General features: G+C 38.5%; 1 protein-coding gene across 1 annotated transcript; it reads right to left on the bottom strand.

Annotated features, from left to right (window-relative positions):
- Window positions 1-14,887: 14,887 nt before the first annotated feature.
- LOC130890070 (elongation factor 1-alpha 1-like) lies at window positions 14,888-16,606 on the bottom strand. Its single transcript, XM_057794013.1, has one exon. It carries the CDS (start codon window positions 16,555-16,557, stop codon window positions 15,169-15,171), a length of 1,389 nt encoding a protein of 462 aa, XP_057649996.1. The 5' UTR covers window positions 16,558-16,606; the 3' UTR covers window positions 14,888-15,168.
- Window positions 16,607-19,694: the final 3,088 nt, after the last annotated feature.

The raw sequence follows: 19,694 nt of genomic DNA, 5'->3' as shown, positions 1-19,694 counted from the left end.
TACTGGAGTTCTGAAGTCACAGGCATATTCTACCATCTCTGTTTTGAGGACCATCTTTTAATACCTTACAAAAAGTTTCTCTTAACAACTTTTAGTCTTTCAGCCTCTAAAAGAGCTTTAATTCATAAGCTAACATAGAAAGTGATGGGTTATGACTCTTCATACACATATATCTTCATACTTTGTTGTAATTCAAGCTCTTCCCTCACTTTTCTTTCTCCTAATTCCCAGCTCTACCTTGCATAATTCCTCCCCACTTTTTGATTTTATGCCACATATATTCCGTTACCTCCCTTATTTCATTTGATAATCTCCCTTTCTAGTTTAATAGCCCCCCAACTCTCCCATATTTTATGTATCTATATCACACACATATATTTTATATGTATTATATGTAATTTTAAAGCTGGATTACCTATGTAACAGGAGTTGTGGGATACTTGTCTTTGCTTCTGTCCTTTTTTTTTTTAGTATAAATATATTGTCTTTATGTTGAATATTGTTCCATTGTTTCTATGTGTCAATTTTCTTTGCATTCATCTACTGATGGACATCTTGGCTTATCCCACTTCCTGGTAATAGTAAATAGGACAGTATTTCTGTTGAATGTGTAAGTGTCTCTGTTGGACACTGAATCTGTCAGTTATGTACCCAGGTATGGTATACGGTTAGATAGTGTGGCAGTTATGTTTTTATTTTTGAGGTGGGGGGCTTTGTACTGATTTCCATTGTCAGTCTTTTCAAAACAATTTTAGCAAGTTGACTTACAAATAAATAGAAGTTAACAAATAAGAAATTATACTGACTGTTTCAAAATGAAGAAGATTACATTTGAAATTTTATTAGCAGGAATAAGTACACATCAAAAATTATTAAATTGACATAATTTGTTTGAAGTAACCAATAAAGCTTCCCTTGTAACAATTTGCATAAGGCAAAGGGATTTTCTTTTAGATTCATTTATTTTATTGTTGTGTGTATAAATGTTTACATGCATACATGTATGCATATCTCATGTGTGTACTGCCTGCAGTGGTCTGAAGAAGGAATCAGATTTCCTATAACTAGAATTACAGATGACTGTGAGCCATCATGTGCATGCTGGGACCCACACTTGAATCCTCTGAAAGAGTATCATAGCCCTTAACCTCAGAGCCATCGCCCCATAACCCGACACACAAGATTTTAAGATGGTAACTTTTATGTATACAAAATTTACATGCAAAGACTTTACTTTTCCTAGCACAGCCACACATACAGAGATAAAGGGCACACTTCTTGGAATAAAAATTCTATTGAATATCAAACTGAGTCTCTAGAGGGATGGTCATATACTCTGTATGTCTTTAGAAATATAATGCGTTCTATCCTGTTGCTAGCTGATGGACTCTGCACACGGTTTTCGGATGTTATCTGGGATTGCTGGCAGCTCCTATCCTTGCAAGGTTCTGGTTGTACCATGAGTACAATCTTCACTGCCACCACCAAGCCAGTTGGGTGGCCATAGGGGCTTCTTAGGCATCCTGAAAGGGTCATATGTATTTTACTAAACATGAGCAATATTGAGTACCTTAAACAAATACATTTGAATATATTGTTTCAGTGTATGATTAAATGCTCAAAATTGTTTGCTCTTTAGTGGTTTTTTTCAAGGACCTTGCAAAATGAATATAAACATAAAACTGATTATTTCAATTAGGAGTTTCTTTTATCTGTGAAAAACAAAATGTCTCAACCTAAAACATGATTGAGGGACTGTAGTTTTATTTGTTCAGAAATGCAGCTGATTTCTCTCTTTTCTTTAGGCTATCATTTAAAATGCTATGAAAATGAAGTATTACGTAAGTGTCCCAATGATTAAAAAAATCTTGTTTCTCAGAATATTTTTAAAGTTAGCAAACATTTAGCAGTTGGTCTTGTCTTTCCTGGGGCTGATAAGACAGCTATGTACAGGGGTCCTAATGGATTGCAAACTGCTTGCTGTTTGTTTAGCCAAGAGAACCACATTTTGGGACTGGGGGGCAGAGATGATTGGTTCACCACTGGCAGATGCAGCTAGACACCTGGCCAGGGCTCCAAGCCAACTGCATGCTTTAAGGCAGAGATTCTATTTCCCTTCTGAACTCGAGAATCTAGGGACACCTTCCCAACTCCTCCAGGCTCTCTCTATATTTTCACTGTATATCTCCACAAGATATACTGTAACTTTTAAATGTTACCTAAAATAAACAGAGCTGAAGTTTATGATACCCATTTGGTATACTCAATTTATTATTATTATTTTTACAAAAGTAGACTACTCGACATTTTCATATCCTTCCCATTATTTGAAGTAGGAGTTTAAAAAGTACCATATACTCCTCTAGTGTTGTATTTATGAAAAAACATAAAGCTTTTGAAATACAAACAAAGGTTCAGCATCAATTCTAATAACCTTAAAGCCTATGCAAGTTTTACCATGTTAATGATATGGATTTCATCTTACGGAACAAGTACACTCCCAAGGAAATTTTAGAGTAATAGAATAGTCATTGCACTCCTTATCTGGACCTTATGCTTACAGAGCTACTGTGGTTAAACAACCAGTCACCATAGATGATAAGAGCCCCCGTTACAATTATGATTCTTATTTTTTTTCCCATTTTTGTGGGGTAGTGCACCTTAGTGTATATGCTTGTATGTGTGTGAGTTGCTTATGCACATACAATGTGTGTGTGTGTGTACACCAATGTTGCTGCCAGGAATCATCCTTCATCACTCTTTCAGCTTGCTTAGTAAGAAAAGTTTTCTCAGTCCAATCCAGAGCTTACAACTATGCCTAATTTTGTTTGCTGTCTTTGTCTTCTGTCTGTTTTCTGGGGGTGAAATTATGAGAAGAACACCATGACTGCCCACCACTGTATGTGTGGGTTCTGTGGCAATTGTATGGCTAACACTTTAAACACAGAGCCATTTCCTCGGCACATGATATTTTAGAAAGCTCCAGAAATTTTCATCCATCTCAAAGGAAACTATTTTCTTGTTATAAAATAAAATTTTTGTTTAGAGTTCAAGTTCAACCAACATAAAACCAGCCATACTGAGCCTCAGTATGGAAGTACACTAGAACACGTTGGCACAGGAGACCACTTCCTAAATATAACCCCAGTAACACAAACACTAAGAGAAACAATTAATAAATGGGACCCCCTGAAACTGAAAAGCTTCTGTAAAGCAAAGGACACAGTAAACAAGATGAAACAGCATAGAATGGGAAAAGATCTTTACCCATATCAGACAGGGGGCTGATCTCCAAAATATACAAAGAACTCAAGAAATTAGTCATCAAAATGGTGTAGAAGGTCCTTCTGTATTTGTGTTGCTTTCATTGGTTAAATAAAGAAACTGCCATGGCCTTTTGATAGGGTAGAAACTTAGGTAGGCAGGAAAGACAAAACTGAATGCTGGGAAGAAGAGCAGAGGCAGGCAGACTCCATGAAGCTCTTATCTGAGATTGACTGTCAGTTGCTTTTTTTTTTCCTGTTTCTTTTTTTTTATTGAAAAAAAATTTCTGCCTCCTCTCAGCCTCCATTTCCCTTCCCCTCCTCCTACTCCTCTCCCCCTCCCCCCTCCTCTCCCCCTCCCTCTTCAGTCCGAAGAGCAGTCAGGGTTCCCTGCCCTGTGGAAAGTCCAAGGTCCTCCCCCCTCCATCCAGGTCTAGGAAGGTGAGCATCCAAACTGTACGGTTATTTTGTTGCAGCAACAGAAAAAGTAATTAAGACATTAAGCTTCCTGCAAGGGAAGCAGAGCTCTAACAATTAGAGGATGGGGGCAGGGAATGTAACGTGTAGTAAGACAGATATTCTGAAATTTTTATGTCAGTGAAATATAATTCTTCACTTTGGAGCTGGCCACACTGTCAAGCTGTACTGAATCGCCTCCCCAACAATATTTGCGGTTGATTTTGCATTTGTTGTACCCACAAGATCTCAGGTGTCTATTACTCCTACATGAATACTGAATGAAACACCTCCAGTCCAATCAAGAGAGGTGTTTGTTCTTTTATTTCCAGAAATATCCATCATCTCTTCTCATTGTGGGCAGTTTGAACTCTGATGTCTCTTTCTTTTCCAGACCCACAAAACTCCATCTTATTTAGAATCCATGCCTCTAGCAAGTGAAATAAATTTTTTGTCACGACTAAGACACTGATATACAAAAATACCAAATTGTTCCTTCAGTCTTTTAATACTAATGTTTCTCTAGTTATCTTCAAAGACTTTCAGTTATTTGGTAAAATAAAAATGAGTTTTTGGTTGATGCTGCTTAAAAAGGTCATCAAAAGTCTAGTTTTTACAAGATAGTCCTTTAAGATTTATAATTTATTTTTAGAATAGCTAATTATGTTTACATACCAACCTGTAATTTATTTATTAATTGCTGTGTATGTGTGTTATGTCTGTGTACCGAAGAACATATGGAGAGGTCAGAGGACTCTTCCATGGGTTCATTTCATTACTTATACCGAGTACATTCCGGGGAATCAAAGTCAAGCCACCAGGTTGATGCAGTAAGCACCTTTACCTGGCAGACCATCTCAAATTCCAAAAAGTATCTATTTTTTTAGATACCTGTTAACCGCACATGTATTTGATGTATTCCAGCACCTGGTCAGAAGCTGTGAGACTGAACAGAGATCTCCCCTTTCTAGAAGAAGCACAAGCTGTTTCTGTGTAAAGTAGCTACAGAAATTTTCCAAAGGGGGTGCCTGTGATGTTGCACTTTCAACAAAGAAAATTATACTATTTTTTGTTGTGTATAATTTTTGTGATATAGGTGTAGGCACATGTATACTCAGTATAGCATGAATAATAAATAAATTATTTTTTACTTTGTGAGCACATACAAAATTTTAGAAAACCTTCTGTAACAGGTAAAATTTCTGTGCTAAAGTCGACTGCAACTGACCTAATATTTTTTTTTAAAAAAATAATGATGTTTTTCTATCTTGTATTTTTAACTCTGTACTCCCTACCAAGCTTTCGAGGCTATCATTTTTCTGTAGGTTGTGATAAATTTGAATTTTTATGTTCAGACAACTGCTAACAAAGCCTTGCTTTTCATCTTTTGGATCATGTATTCCCCTATTAAGAGGATGGAGAAGATAAACACAAAACAGCAAAGCTAACATAAGCATAGATAGCACAGGAAGCTATCATATACATAGATTGCAGGTCACTAAAACCTGAGCTAAGATATTTGGGATTTTGTTTTTGTTTGAGTAAACATAGGATCGTGGCATCTTTTTCTCTGTCTGATAGTAGAAGTTTGGAACCCTTCATCTCATTTTAATTATTTACATGCAACAAAATTTGATGCTAATTCCTGTTGTTAATGGGAGATAAAGCTTCTGTGATATTTTCTAATATTGCTTCCAGCCCCAGTTAATCTCATAGTTTGGCAAAGACATGAAGATCTAATTCTGACCCCATCTTTTCGGTCCAAGAACTCTTATTGAAACTTTAATAACTATGTGTCTTTGCAAAAGAGACAAGAAGTTAGACCTTTTTAATATTATTATTTTTTTTTAATTTTAGGAAAATCCATCATGATATTTAGCTCTGTCAATTTACCACAACCTAGAATCAGCGGGGAAGATAATCTCCATGAAGAATTGTTTACAGTAGGTTGGCCTGTAGGTATGCTTGTGGAGCAATTGTCGTAGTAAAGTTAATTGTTAGGGGAAGACTCAGCCCAAAGTCAGAAGCACCAAACCCGAGGCAGCAGATGAATTATGTGATAGCAGAGAAATTGAACTGAGCACAAATAAGGGAACAACTGTTCATCTGTGTCTTCTTTTCTCTCTGCTCTTGATCGCTGCCTTAACTTCCTGCCAATATGGTTCTGTACCTGGAATTATGAGGACTAAAAACCCAAACATTTCTCCTCTAAGGTGTTTTTGGTTGGGGTAGTTTATCACATCAACAGGAAAGGAAAATAGAACTGGTACATATTCAGGTAGGAATATCTTGTTTACAAGATAGGTTTTATCGTTGGCTTTTGATGATCACAGAGCCATAGGCAGAGGGGTGAGTGAGGTCACATTTGGCTTTCTCTTCAGTAAGCCATGTTGTACCTTGTCTTCTGGCCTCATTCACCAAAGATGGGATTGTCTAAAGAATTTCTTCTCCCTGAAAAACTTTCATTTTTGTCAAGTACTCTTGAAAATAAGAAGCTTTCAAATCCAAAAGAATGAATTTATAATGGTGGATTTCAGATAGCATGAGTGGCCAGTGTTGAGTGCAGACAGTAAGTTGAAAAATAATCACAGGGAAAATAGTTGGGAATGGAATCCACAGGCACACCAAAGAGAAATTAGCTGGAAATGAAGGTGGATATGGTGTTGTGATTATTGGCGAGACAGAATAGGTGGTACCAGGCAAAAAGAGAGGAAAGAGATGATTTCAAATGTTAAGAAACAATTTCTGTTACCTAGTGTCAGAGGTTCATAGAACCAGCCAAAGACTCCTTATAATACTTCAGATAAGAAATTCCCCAAAATAAAAGCTTCAAATTAAACCAACAACAACTAGGAAATCCCACGGAAATGCTTTTGAAGCACATGCACACACACACACCTCTCTTAAAATTGAAGTATATATATGAAAATACTACTGAACAAAAGACTAATTTTCCATCTATAAGTATATATTTAAACCCTGTCTTTATATGGTTATCTCAGCACATAACTCCTATCTATCTATATCTATCTGTCTGTCTGTCTGTGTGTATATATATATATATATATATATATATATATATATACATTCATCTTCTATCTCAACATCATCTGTCCATTCATCCATCCATCCATCCATCCATACAAATAGATAACAAATTTTAATATATCTGTTACCATCTTTGAGCTTACATAGTATTATTCAAGGTATGTTAGAGTTACTAATTTTATACTGATACAGAATAACGAGGATTTTTATTGAGATCCCTGATCAGAAATTGACCAAATAAGAAAATCAGAATATGTGATGCTAAACATAATCAAGTAGCTGGATGTAAGGACACTCAATGAAGAACATTAGGGCATAAAACATAATGAGAAGTTATTCAAGGGATGGTAAATTTTAAAATAATTATATAATAAACTTGAGGAGACAGACATCTAGTTAACTATGGCAATAGAAAGTGAAGTGCTTAGCCTGTAAAGGACACATATGAAAACACACATTAAATGTTTAAATTACATGAAGTAAAAAAAATACATTTTCCCATGTTTTTGACAAGTAATTGGGGAAAGAGGCTTGGCTGAATGTTTTAGAATAATATTCAGTACTTAATTTTGGTTGTTTATATATACACAAATCCATACACTTGAAAAAGCACCCTGGGACAGGGGTGGCAGGTGTGTAAAGAAGTCAGAAGACAAACTGTGGGATAGGTTCCCTCCTTTCATATGTGTCCTAGGGATTGAATTTAGATTGCCAGGCCTGGTGGCAAATGCCTTTACCCGCTGAGCATACTTGACAACCCTAGGGTCCCAGAACTATTGTTCTGCCATATCAAATATGTTCATTCATTAATAAAGAACAGCAGGAATTGAATCAAAGAAGACGTGGATTAGAATCTTTTATATTGTAAAGGAGGAGCATTTCCCGCCTTCAGACTGCCCAAATGACAGTCCAGGAAACTACGAGAACCTAAGATGTCCACATTCAGCTTTGTCTTGGTTGATAAACATCTTAGATGATTCAAGTGGTATAAGCCTTACATCTTGACTTCATCATAATAACTTGAGTCTTTGCCTTTTACCTGTTTCTTCAGCAAATAGTATTACCACCAATCCAAGCCAGTGCTCTATAGGGAGATGTAGCTGGTATATGAGTCAAGGCCATGCCACGGTCAAGATGGGTTCCTAGCCATTGTGCATGATTGCATCACCTATTAACAGGAAGTTGATTTAGGATGTTTCAAGCACAAGCAGTCATATCGCTTTGGCGATTATCAATTATTTTGATAATTTCTATATTTTACAAATATTTTAGATATGATGAGCACAATCAGCATTCCTGTCTAAGATCAAAACTCCTAGAGACAAACTTTCAAATCTAATATGGTGCCATTTACTAACTGTAGGACTCTGATGGTAGTTACTCAGTATTGCATCTGCAAAATGGGCAAAATTACAAGACCTGTATCTTTAAAATAGTCAGCAAAATGATAATATAAAATTCTTAAATCAGTCCACAACACATAATAATTGCTCAATAGAATCACCCCAGTCTGACTACAGCTGAGTTCAAAAGACCACGTATAGAAGACGCAGGTAGAAGCAAGCATCAAAGATTAATGATACAAAAAGTACTTGAAAAGTGCTTGCAGTTCCACAATGAAACAGGCACACACACACACCAATAGTGTAGGAAGTTTATCTATGTAGTTTGAAGATCATACATAGAGTCTAAGTTAAGTAGGTAATAAATATGAAAACAGCCACACGCAAGTTCCAAAGTGAAGCTTTAGTGTTAAGACGAAGGCCTGCTAAGTCTCAGAGACCCTCTGTTTTAGTGAATAGGAGTAGTAACATTCAGATCGGGGGGACGCCTGAGAGTTTTTAAAATCTGCTCCAGCAACATGACGGACGGTCAAGCATTCTGGATACAAGATGTTTTATTTTTAAGCCTCTGCTTAGGTTCCCATTTCTCAATGCATGCACTTCTCTCTGAACAACAACAAAAAGACTGTTCAATATTCTCAACTCTCTTGCTGTGTGCATTTTTATTATAAATAAAAACTTTTACAAGACACTAGCCCCAAAGACTGAGAGGTGATCAATATATTCAACAATAAATATCCAATATTCAGCAAAAGATGCATAATTTCTCCTGCGGAAATGTTGGCTATAAATAGTCAGTAGACTGTTGCAAGAATAGTGCTCCTTTGGCATGTGAAATAATCAAGTAACATTCTTGAAAGATGAATTATGGTCTGGATTTGCATAACTTGGATTCAATACATTGACACAATATTTGCATTGGAAACATATCTAAAGCTAACCAATGGAAAGAATACACGATTTTACCAACATGCTTATACATTAATGACATTACTTGGCAATCTGATGTCTCAAGACCCAGGGTGAATTACTTATTAAAAACCCATATACAGCTATCTGTCTTTATCATTCTTTCTGGATGAGCCATAATGGTTCTGATTGTTTTCAAAATTATATTTGGACAGGATATGACTGCTACATGAGACCTCTCAAACCAATATCGTTTCCCTTACTCATAAAATACATTATACTGCTGTGTGCATTGAGCCAAATCATTAACAAAGGAGGTATAACCTAACCTCTGTACCTCTGATTTGACCAGCAGTTACAGCGGAGCAAGCTAACATCTTGGAAATTGTTTAAAAAGTGAAGCTAACACGATTATGAATATTTATGGAAGATTCACTTATTTCTTGAAACTTCATCCTGCCATCTGAACCATTTCATTATTCTTAACTGTTTCCTAAGAGGTTAACTTTAAGAGAGAAAAATGGTATCTGAGACTTACATCATCTGTGAAGCCACACTGCCATGTTCCTAGACCTGCCCCTTTCCTCTGTTTATTTAGAATTGTGCAAGCTAAAATAACTAGTTAAATCTTGTGAAATGTGAAAATTAGGAAGCACATCAACGCAGTTTTCACCTTTTAAAAAATATTTAAAGGCAGCCCTGACTTGCTATGATGGCCTGCACACATTTCATTGTAGTGCAGAAAGCAGTGCTTACTCACATGCTGCTCTACCCGTAACCTGAGTGCAGTTTCTCCACAAGGTAAATTCAGGTCACTGAATCTCATGATGACTCATCCATTCAAACAGACCAAGGATTAAAGAGTTCTTTTATGAGATCCAAAATAATAAACAAGCCTGAGAAAAATAATTAACTATTTGTGCTTCTATTTCATTCTTGTCTCTCCCATTTCTGCAAAAATGATGTTAGAAGAACAGACATAAAATGAGAATCAGGCCTCACAGATAATGAAATTATTACAGAGAAAGTGCCTCTTCTTTGAGAGTAGGGAAAAGGAATGAAATTACGGTCGAGCATCTCAAAGATCCGATGGTGGTTGGCACATGAATCTGTGATCTCAGTATAAGAAGACACCTACTAGTTGAGGCTGACCTAACTTTGGGCTATAGAAACATCTATTTAGGAGATTGTAGCTTTACTGTCATTACTTTTTAATGCATGCTGGGAAGGAAGGTATGGGCAGGACTCCTTCTTGGATTATTCAACTGTCTCTCTGGGCGTCTTTCATGCTTTCCCTCATCTGTTTGCATGTCATTTGATCTGGCTTTCCATGGTTTCAATAGTGAGTAAAGAACAAAGGAATTCTACCTAGTCTCAAAGCCTCCTCGTGAAATATCATGGTTGATCCATTGTACGGGAAACAAGGGCATGGATGCCTATAGGTACTTTGAAGGGGAGGAAATTGCATCACTAAGATGCCTTTCATAGAAACGTCCACAGCCTTACCCTAGAAATTCACTGTTTCAGATATTTAATAGAATCTTGAGTGGTTTAAGCCTCAGTGTTTATCTTTTTGCCTATTACCACTTTGTACTTCACGCGCTTTTCTTTGTAAACTGAGATTGCTTTAAAGTATACAAATGTGTGTTTAGTAACATGGCAGTCATTCACAGGTCCTTCCCAAAGCTTACAAATAGGATTCCGATATTCAGAGCCCACTCACAGAACACTCAAGCATCCATCATACACAATTATGGAATTTAGGCTCTATCGGAGGTGATTCACGCATTGGCAAATAGCACACACGAGCGAGGAGCTCTCTTCTGCTGGGTGAATTCTTGCAATTCTAAAGCCGGGATTCATTAGGAGCAAGGAAACAGACCTGCATTAAGACAAGATTCAGCCATGAGAGATGTCTGTGTGGCAGGCAGTTCCAGCTGTGACCTCCATCATTGGGGCAGATATAAGCATCACTGGCCCTTGGTTATTTTTGGAAAGATGCTCCTGGCAGAGAAAAAAAAAAAGAAAGCAAGAAAAAAATTGGTTTCATTTTCTCCTGTTTTTCTCATTATTTCTTCTTGCTGAGGACTATTCTACTCCCATTTCTGGGGTATGGGCTGACAGAACAAAAAACAGGACAATGTCCCTCAGATCTTTTGATATGTACGAGAGTAATCACAGTGTTTGAGGACATTTTTATAAAAAAATATTTTAGGCACTGAGACAGGAGATGTAATAAGATGATTTCCTTCTCATGGACCCAGGATCTGAAGGTGAGGCTTTAGCTGTTGGTAAAATATGAGTCACTGATTAACATCATAAAAACAAGCATGGAACATAACTCAGTACAAAATTCCATCTTAATTCTGCATTTCTTAACTCTGGAGTCTCTTGCTGGAAATATGGCTGCAAAGTTACTTCTTAAATAGGACATTAGTGATGCGGTCATTGGCGAGTGACTGCTTGGAGAAAGAATGACCACGGCTGTTGGGATCAGTGAGACCCCAGATCCTGAATTTCTTGTAATCCCCTGATCTGAGTGCCTACAGCCGCTCTGAGCACGAGACCTTCAGGAGTTCCTGATGGCGGGAGAGTGGTTTCTGGCTGGTTTGCTGGGGCGTGGCTTTCTTTATATAATCTGCCCCTGAACATAATAAAGGGGGCATTATTGGGGAATTCAAGGATGACCCGTGTCGCTCTCTCTCTGTCTGTGTGTGTCTGTGTATTTTAACCTCCAGCCCCTTGCCTGAAGCTCGCGAACTGGGTGACAGTGCACAGAACATAGACATGGGGGCGCGGGGTGCGGCACACGGCAATAAAAATCAAAGGGATTAGTGTCACTGTTCACGGCCTATCATGAGATTTCACCAAATAACTGTGATGGTGGCTAAATTCGAGGCATAAAACAAATCACTTGGCATTGTTATTATGATCCCCTGTGAAAATAGCCCCCAAATGGGCCAAGGCCCAGAACATTCTAATTATGCATGTGGCTAAGAATAATGTGCAAGTTCCATTACTGACCTTGTTTGGCTGTGACGTGAAACCACGTGGCCCTGTATAACAATAAAGTAAACTGCCAAATGTGCCTACAAGTGATGCTGAGAGTCTGCCTTAAATTGCAAAAATGTTGAGTGGAAAGTTGAAAAGCTGCCAATGCCCATCTATGGTTTGTAGGAGATAAGCCATTAGTCCTGGCGAGGTATACTGCTTTCTACACTATCATGCAGACAAAATGTGAACTCCCAAGACCTGTGTGCTGCTTATCATCCACCAGAGATATGCCCTTAAGAAAGAATCTGCGTAAGGTTACTGTCTTGGAAACAGATACGACTTTTGGAGGTTATTTATCATTTGAGAAAAACAAAAATGGTTTGGAGTTGTAGAGATTATTAGTTAATTAAAAGCCAATTAGCCCCCAACCCCACCCCTGAACTAGCAAATACCTTACAACACCCCTACCACATTCTTTTGCAAATGATTGGGTCTAACAGCTAAGATTCTTTCCACAGAAATCTAATTGGGTTGAACCACACAGTGATATCTACACATGTGGAAACTGACCTGAAAAATCAGGTTCTGCACCAAATTAGAAAATGGGCTAAATATATTGATTATTTCAGAGAATACAGACAAAGGGAAACTGAAAATCAAATCAAGGAGAGTCTGTGTACTGTCAAGAATAAACCAGAAACTGAAAACTCTAAAACAATTAAACCTATGCTTTCTTAGCCCTCTGGAAACACTAAGAGTTAGCTTACGGTTTTAGAGAATAGTTCACTAAAATTTTTATTTACTTTTGTAAAGGATGATTAAAATAGGATAGGATATCAGCTGTAATCACTTTAGTCATGCATATGTCAGATTTTCTTATGATATCACTTGAGATAGGATGTGCAATGATAGATGTGGACGTTTTGATAGCTTTGTAATTGGCTGAAAAACAATATCACCAGAGACAGTGAATCAAACAACAAGGTTAATGTCAAGGGAGATCGCAGGGAGGCATCAGCAAGCTCCGTCCCCAAGATACCAAGATAGGACACTGTCTAAGGAGTACACCAGTTACCATGGTGATAAGAGAATTTACTGATCACATTTCATCAGGGCTCATTGACCAGTGTAACCCACTGATAGTCTGGCCCACAGGGGCATGGATAAACAACTGCCTATCAATCTTCAAACAGTAGGAACCGCATTACTTAGAGAAAATGAGTCAAATCAGTGCCAACATATTTTATAAACAGGAGCAAAAAAAATCACTGTAAGGAATAACTCATTGTTCATTAAAAAGTGTTGAATGAGCTTCTACCACAATGAGACATATACACAGTATTAACCATTTCAGACAGAGGAAACCATGATTAATAAATAGGAAGTGAAAAGTCCATTCATTAACTGGAAGGAGGTCAAGGGAATCCATTAGGATGCATATTCGGGTTAAGAATCTCATAGGAAATTATGAATGTTAGAAACGAAAATTGTTGATATGGGAAAGATAAAAAGTGACTCTAATGATTTTTGTCTCTCTTATTAAATTAAAGAAATGGAATTTTGAACAAAGAAACTTCAGAAATAGACAGCAATGAAAGGACGTGAGCCTATTTAGAGACATAAAGACTGGGAGGACTTTGAGGAAGATTACAGTGTCACAGGCAGGCAAGGCTATTTGTATACCAATGGCTAATAGATTAATTCAAACAGTAGAAAATTTCAGAGTAATAACTTTCCAAAAATCATCAAAATTTTTAGTTTTCTGATTAAAAAAATGTGCTAGCCCAGTTTTTTTTTCCTATGGTTGTCTAAAAGCAGGAGTTAACCCGGTATGGTTTTCAAGTAGAATGAACCTTGTAGAACTGGGTTTCTTAATGACACAGAGAAACCACGAAGGGTACCTTCTGCCTATGACTAAGGGTCCCAGAGGACATGGCATAGAGTTTATTCACTGCAAAGAACCTAGACAACAAAGAGGACCCTAAAATAAACATACATGGATCTAATTTACAAGGGAAGTAGAAAAAGGCAAGATCTCCTGAGTAAATTTAGAGCGGGGGTCATGGGAGAGGGTAGAAGGGGAGGAGGGAGGAAGGGAAGGGAGCAGAGAAAACTGTATAACTCAGTAAAAACAATAGAAAAGAAGTACATTTGAGAAGCAAAGGCATACCAATATGGCTTTCCCTTGAAAGGAGATCTATAAGTTGAGAAAATCCAGCCTTCCTGAAGGCAGGCTCTGGGTAACTGTACTGCATTGATCTACTGTATATCTCCATAGCATAATACATTTCCTGGTAAAAGGTCATGTGAGTCGTTCAATAAATGTCAAGTTCTAATAAGTGAAAGACTGAAAATTTATTGACAGATTTGACAATTGTTTTGGAGTCAGTAAAAAAAAATCCTTGAGAGGACAGCTACCATAGCTACCATTTTGAACTGATATAAAGAATTTATATGAGCTACATGGTGCCGATTGTTGTACAAGCATCTATAAACTTGCCAAATCACAAGAACTTCATCTTGTCACTATTCCAACTTCACTGGAGAAACTTAGGCTCAGAGAAATGATCTTGACATGACACCCCTACCAAGTGTCGCTGTTGCAAATTAAAATCCATATAAGCTGGGCTCTGAAGATGTTTCTTTTTCTATTATACCAAGTTTTTATGGAAGAATTAAATAATTAGAAAAAATAGCAGAACTCTGAAGCACAATTAATAAAAACTCAGAGGCAGATATTGGGGTTCAACCTGAAGACTAAAAAAGCAAAGCAGTTAGTCACTGGCTCTTACCTCAACCTCATTCCTAAAATGGTAATCCTGCCTCCAGAAAACCTCAGAATGAGAATGAGAGCTGTCTCTTCACATTTTTTTTTCTCATTAAACTTGCTTTAATGGGTCTCAAAATTCTGTGACAGATTTTTGGTCAAGTTGTTCCATTAAAAAGTACTGATTTTGAAAACTAATAACTTAAAACTGCCACACTCAAAAAAAATGGTCCACAAAACATTCTCCTTTCCTTCTGAAGGTTTTACGATGCATTGTTATCATTAACCAGTCTTTTACTATTAAACTTAAATGGCCAATTGAGACAAACAGTTCTGAGACCGTTCTTCCACCACTGATTAAGACTGGGGTGGCAGGTGTTAGGGATATTCATTTAGCCTTCTGAGCTTTCTGGGCAGACTTGGTGACCTTGCCAGCTCCAGCAGCCTTCTTGTCCACAGCTTTGATGACACCCACAGCAACTGTCTGCCTCATGTCACGAACAGCAAAACGACCCAGTGGAGGATAGTCAGAGAAGCTCTCGACGCACATGGGCTTGCCAGGAACCATATCAACAATGGCTGCATCACCAGATTTCAAGAATTTCGGTTCATCTTCCAACTTCTTGCCAGAACGACGATCAATCTTTTCTTTAAGCTCAGCAAACCTGCATGCTATGTGAGCTGTGTGACAATCTAGTACAGGAGCGTAGCCAGCACTAATTTGGCCTGGGTGGTTCAGGATAATCACCTGAGCAGTGAAGCCAGCAGCTTCCATTGGTGGGTCATTTTTGCTGTCACCAGCAACGTTACCACGTCGAACATCTTTGACAGACACGTTCTTCACATTGAAGCCCACGTTGTCCCCAGGAAGAGCCTCACTCAAAGCTTCATGGTGCATTTCAACAGACTTTACTTCTGTTGTCACGTTGACTGGAGCAAAGGTCACCACCATGCCAGGTTTTAAAACACCAGTCTCCACTCGGCCCACAGGGACAGTCCCAATGCCACCAATTTTATAGACATCCTGGAGGGGCAGTCGCAGAGGCTTGTCAGTTGGACGAGTTGGTGGCAGGATGCAATCCAAAGCTTCCAACAGGGTGGTTCCACTGGCACTACCATCTTTGCGAGTGACTTTCCATCCCTTGAACCAAGGCATATTAGCACTTGGCTCCAGCATGTTGTCACCATTCCAACCAGAAATTGGCACAAATGCTACTGTGTCAGGGTTGTAGCCAATTTTCTTAATGTAGGTGCTGACTTCCTTAACAATTTCCTCGTATCTCTTCTGGCTGTAGGGTGGCTCGGTGGAATCCATTTTGTTGACACCAACAATAAGCTGTTTCACACCCAGGGTGTAAGCCAGAAGTGCATGCTCACGGGTCTGCCCATTCTTGGAAATACCAGCTTCGAATTCACCAACACCAGCAGCAACAATCAGGACAGCACAGTCAGCCTGTGATGTGCCTGTAATCATGTTTTTGATGAAGTCTCTGTGTCCTGGGGCATCAATGATAGTAACATAGTACTTGCTGGTCTCAAACTTCCACAGGGAGATGTCAATAGTGATACCACGCTCACGCTCAGCTTTCAGTTTGTCCAAGACCCAGGCATACTTGAAGGAGCCTTTTCCCATCTCCGCAGCCTCCTTCTCAAACTTCTCGATGGTTCGTTTGTCGATTCCACCACATTTGTAGATCAGGTGGCCAGTTGTAGTGGACTTGCCGGAATCGACGTGTCCAATGACGACGATGTTGATGTGAGTCTTTTCCTTTCCCATTTTGGCTTTGAATTAGCGGTGGTTTTCACAACACCTGCGTTCTGACGGCAAACCCATTGCGAAAAAGCTCTTCACATTTTATAATCCTCTCTAGTTCTGGGATTAAGGGCATGCACCACTACCACCTGGTTTCTATGACAAGCTAGTATGGCTACTGGTATTAACTGTGTGTCATTGTGACTTCTAGGATTAAAGGTGTGTGTCACCACTGCCTGCTATAAGACTGGCTAGTGCGGCTGTTTTACCCTTTAGATCTTAAGGCAAGCTTTATTTATTAAGATACAAATGAAATGCCACTACAAAACTCCTCAGAAAGTCACTAGGTCCTTGATCCTAGAGATTACAATGTCTTTATAGAACAGTGAAGAAAGGGAGAAAGAGTTGAATGCAAGAAAAGTAAGGACACATGAGGAAGACCATGGAGACTGGAACTGTGGAAACAGTGTCTGTTCCTCAATGCTTTGTTTTCCATACCATGCAAAGAGTTCGAACTGGAACGTCAATCCATTGGCTCTCAAACCAGAGGCCCCAGGATCTCAGTAAGTAGTGCATGAGCAAATGGACAAATGAATAAAAAAAACATACCTTCAAGGTCTTTGAATTCAAAGTTTAAGTAGAAAGTTCATGACAGTTTTTAAGTTGGGTCCAAATTGTTCCAGATAGGAACCGTAATCCCTTCTTATACCAACACCTGGAGAACAGAAGATCCAGAGGCAACATGATTATAACTAGCGTATCCATCCGAGCCTCGCCATTACCCTGGGAGAGACACCATCAAAATGCTTGCTTACTTTATCCACCTTTTCACTAGACGAAAATTATTGAAATTCACCAGATTACTGATTATTGAAAATATTGATCCTAATACTAGCTTTCAGTCTTTGAGATGGACTTCAAACCTTGCACCTCTTCACCACAACTAATGTTCATTCATTTGACTTCTGGAAATTCATCTTTGATCCCAAACATGTATATTTACATGTTTATCACTTCACTTACCCTGTTAAGTACTTCTGATTGAGGGTTTCTCTATGGGCAAGTGTTTAAATAATTTTCTCACAGATATAAAACCATTCTATTGTGTAAACAGAGTTGCATAAGAGGAGATAAAGGGCCTAACAAACAAACCTGTGACCCTTTTAGCCTGTCTGACACCGGGCTCTTCACAGACCCACATTTCCATTTGAATTCAGTGTGAGTCCTACATCTGTAGAAAGATCTCGTGCTCAGGATTAGCTTCATTACACAGTTGGACTTGGATAGAGGCGGCAGAAGAGCAGCAAGGATCCTTTCAGAAGTGGGCACAAAAAGATGTAGTGTGCTGGGATGAATTTTCCTTTAAATAAAAACGAAGTCAGATTTTAGAATGAAATTCTCTAGTGCTGTCAAACTGTTTGAAACTGGATTTGGCAGTTGTCCTTTCAAACTGTTATTTCGGAGCACGTGTCCCAGAAGGGACAGCTAAGAATGCTTGTCATATTTGAACTCTTTCCAGAACCATTCAGCAGGATACTGGCAGTCCACTTGTTCGCGTTAATTATTTCTGCCCTGATTGCCTGGCAACACATAACATGGGAAGTATTATATTTTGCTATTTGTGAATGCTTCCAGCAGAATGCAGGGAGAAAATGGAATACAAAGTCAGCTGGAAATGTAACTTAATAAGTTAGGTGTGTTTTTTGATTGAAAATTTGTTACAGATGAAGAGGTTTGTAATCCCGTGATTGTGTGTTGTTAACCATGGTTTCAGAGAGCTTGGGGGTATTTCAGTGGGTCTTGGTGGGCAGAAACTGCTGATAGATCTTAAAGTCTAGAAGACTAGAATATATGAATATGAAGGGTATCCTCAGTAGACAGAATATATATACACACACATATATGGAGCAACTGTTACATGTAGCTATGGTATATGTGCAGCTGTACATGAAGATGGGATCTGTGTACCTGTGCTTGTGCAGGAGTCAGAGAGAAGAGCTTTGGATGACCTAATCTATAAAGCTCTACTCTTTTGACTTCGTGTTTTTATGACTTGAAGGCACACTGGCACCACCTTTCCCATGAGCCTCCTTGTTTGTACCCTGTAAATTAATGGGCAATGGGCATCTTTATGACTCACATAGCTTATTAACTCAAGCCCATACTTATTTAAGCTCCATCAGTGGACTAAGGTTCTCATGATCGCTCAGCAAGTGCTGTTATCTACTGGGCCAACCCCTGGACTCCAGCCTAAAGAAGAAAACTTTTGCAAACCCACATAATTTCATCTTTTGGAAATCCTACCCTCCCTTCCTCTCTTCCTCTCTACCTCCATTTCTCCCTCTCTACCTCCCTTCCTCCCTCTCTCATCCTTCTTTCGTTTTTCCCGCTATCCCTCCATCTCTCAGTCTTTCTGTCCCTCTGTCTATCCCTTCCTCTTTCCCTACCTTTCTTCTTTTTCCTCTTTTAGTTTTGTTGAAATGCTGAAGTTATAGCTCAGTTATGTCAACCCCCAAGTGAAATGTGATGCTCAGAGCTTTTATCAATTCTACAGTGCCAACCACCCTAGGATTGTGGTATACTGCAAGACAATTCCTGCTGTTGAGTATGGCTTTTGTCAACACCAAGGGCATGGAATACACCCACGCCCCTGTGCTGGAAGGAAATGTACAGTTTGGAATGATTTCTGGGACATTGTTGATCTTTAAAGCAATTATCTGGCAACTTTTCTCCTTGCTCTGGTTTTGAGAGCCACCCCCATGTGACAGCTTTCAAGGATGGCAACGTTACATTCTGTGCTGCTGGGTAATGGGCAGAGACAAGTCAATGGAAATCAATTTCAAAACTGAACTCTAAAATGTGGTGTTAATATACTGAGAGACAGACACCCCGTTTTGTTCATGAAAGTAAGCACTGAGTTTTCCTATGGATGAGGATAAGTACTCAGCTATCAGTCCATATTTTAAAAATACTTAGAGACTGGGATCATTCTTTAAAAATGGTCGTCCTATAGTAATAAAGACCTCAAGTTTTCTTACTGTTTTAGACTTCTTCTTTAATTTTTTTTTTGCTGGAGAATTTTATACACATATAGAATTAACTATGATTATATTATCCTCCTTTCTGCTCTTATCTCCTTAACACCCCCTTAACTTTATTAT

The sequence above is a fragment of the Chionomys nivalis genome, chromosome 18 (assembly GCF_950005125.1).
Source record: "Chionomys nivalis chromosome 18, mChiNiv1.1, whole genome shotgun sequence".
Taxonomy (NCBI): domain Eukaryota; kingdom Metazoa; phylum Chordata; class Mammalia; order Rodentia; family Cricetidae; genus Chionomys; species Chionomys nivalis.
Note: the sequence above shows the minus strand (reverse complement) of the source record. Positions and strands in the feature narration are given on the sequence as shown.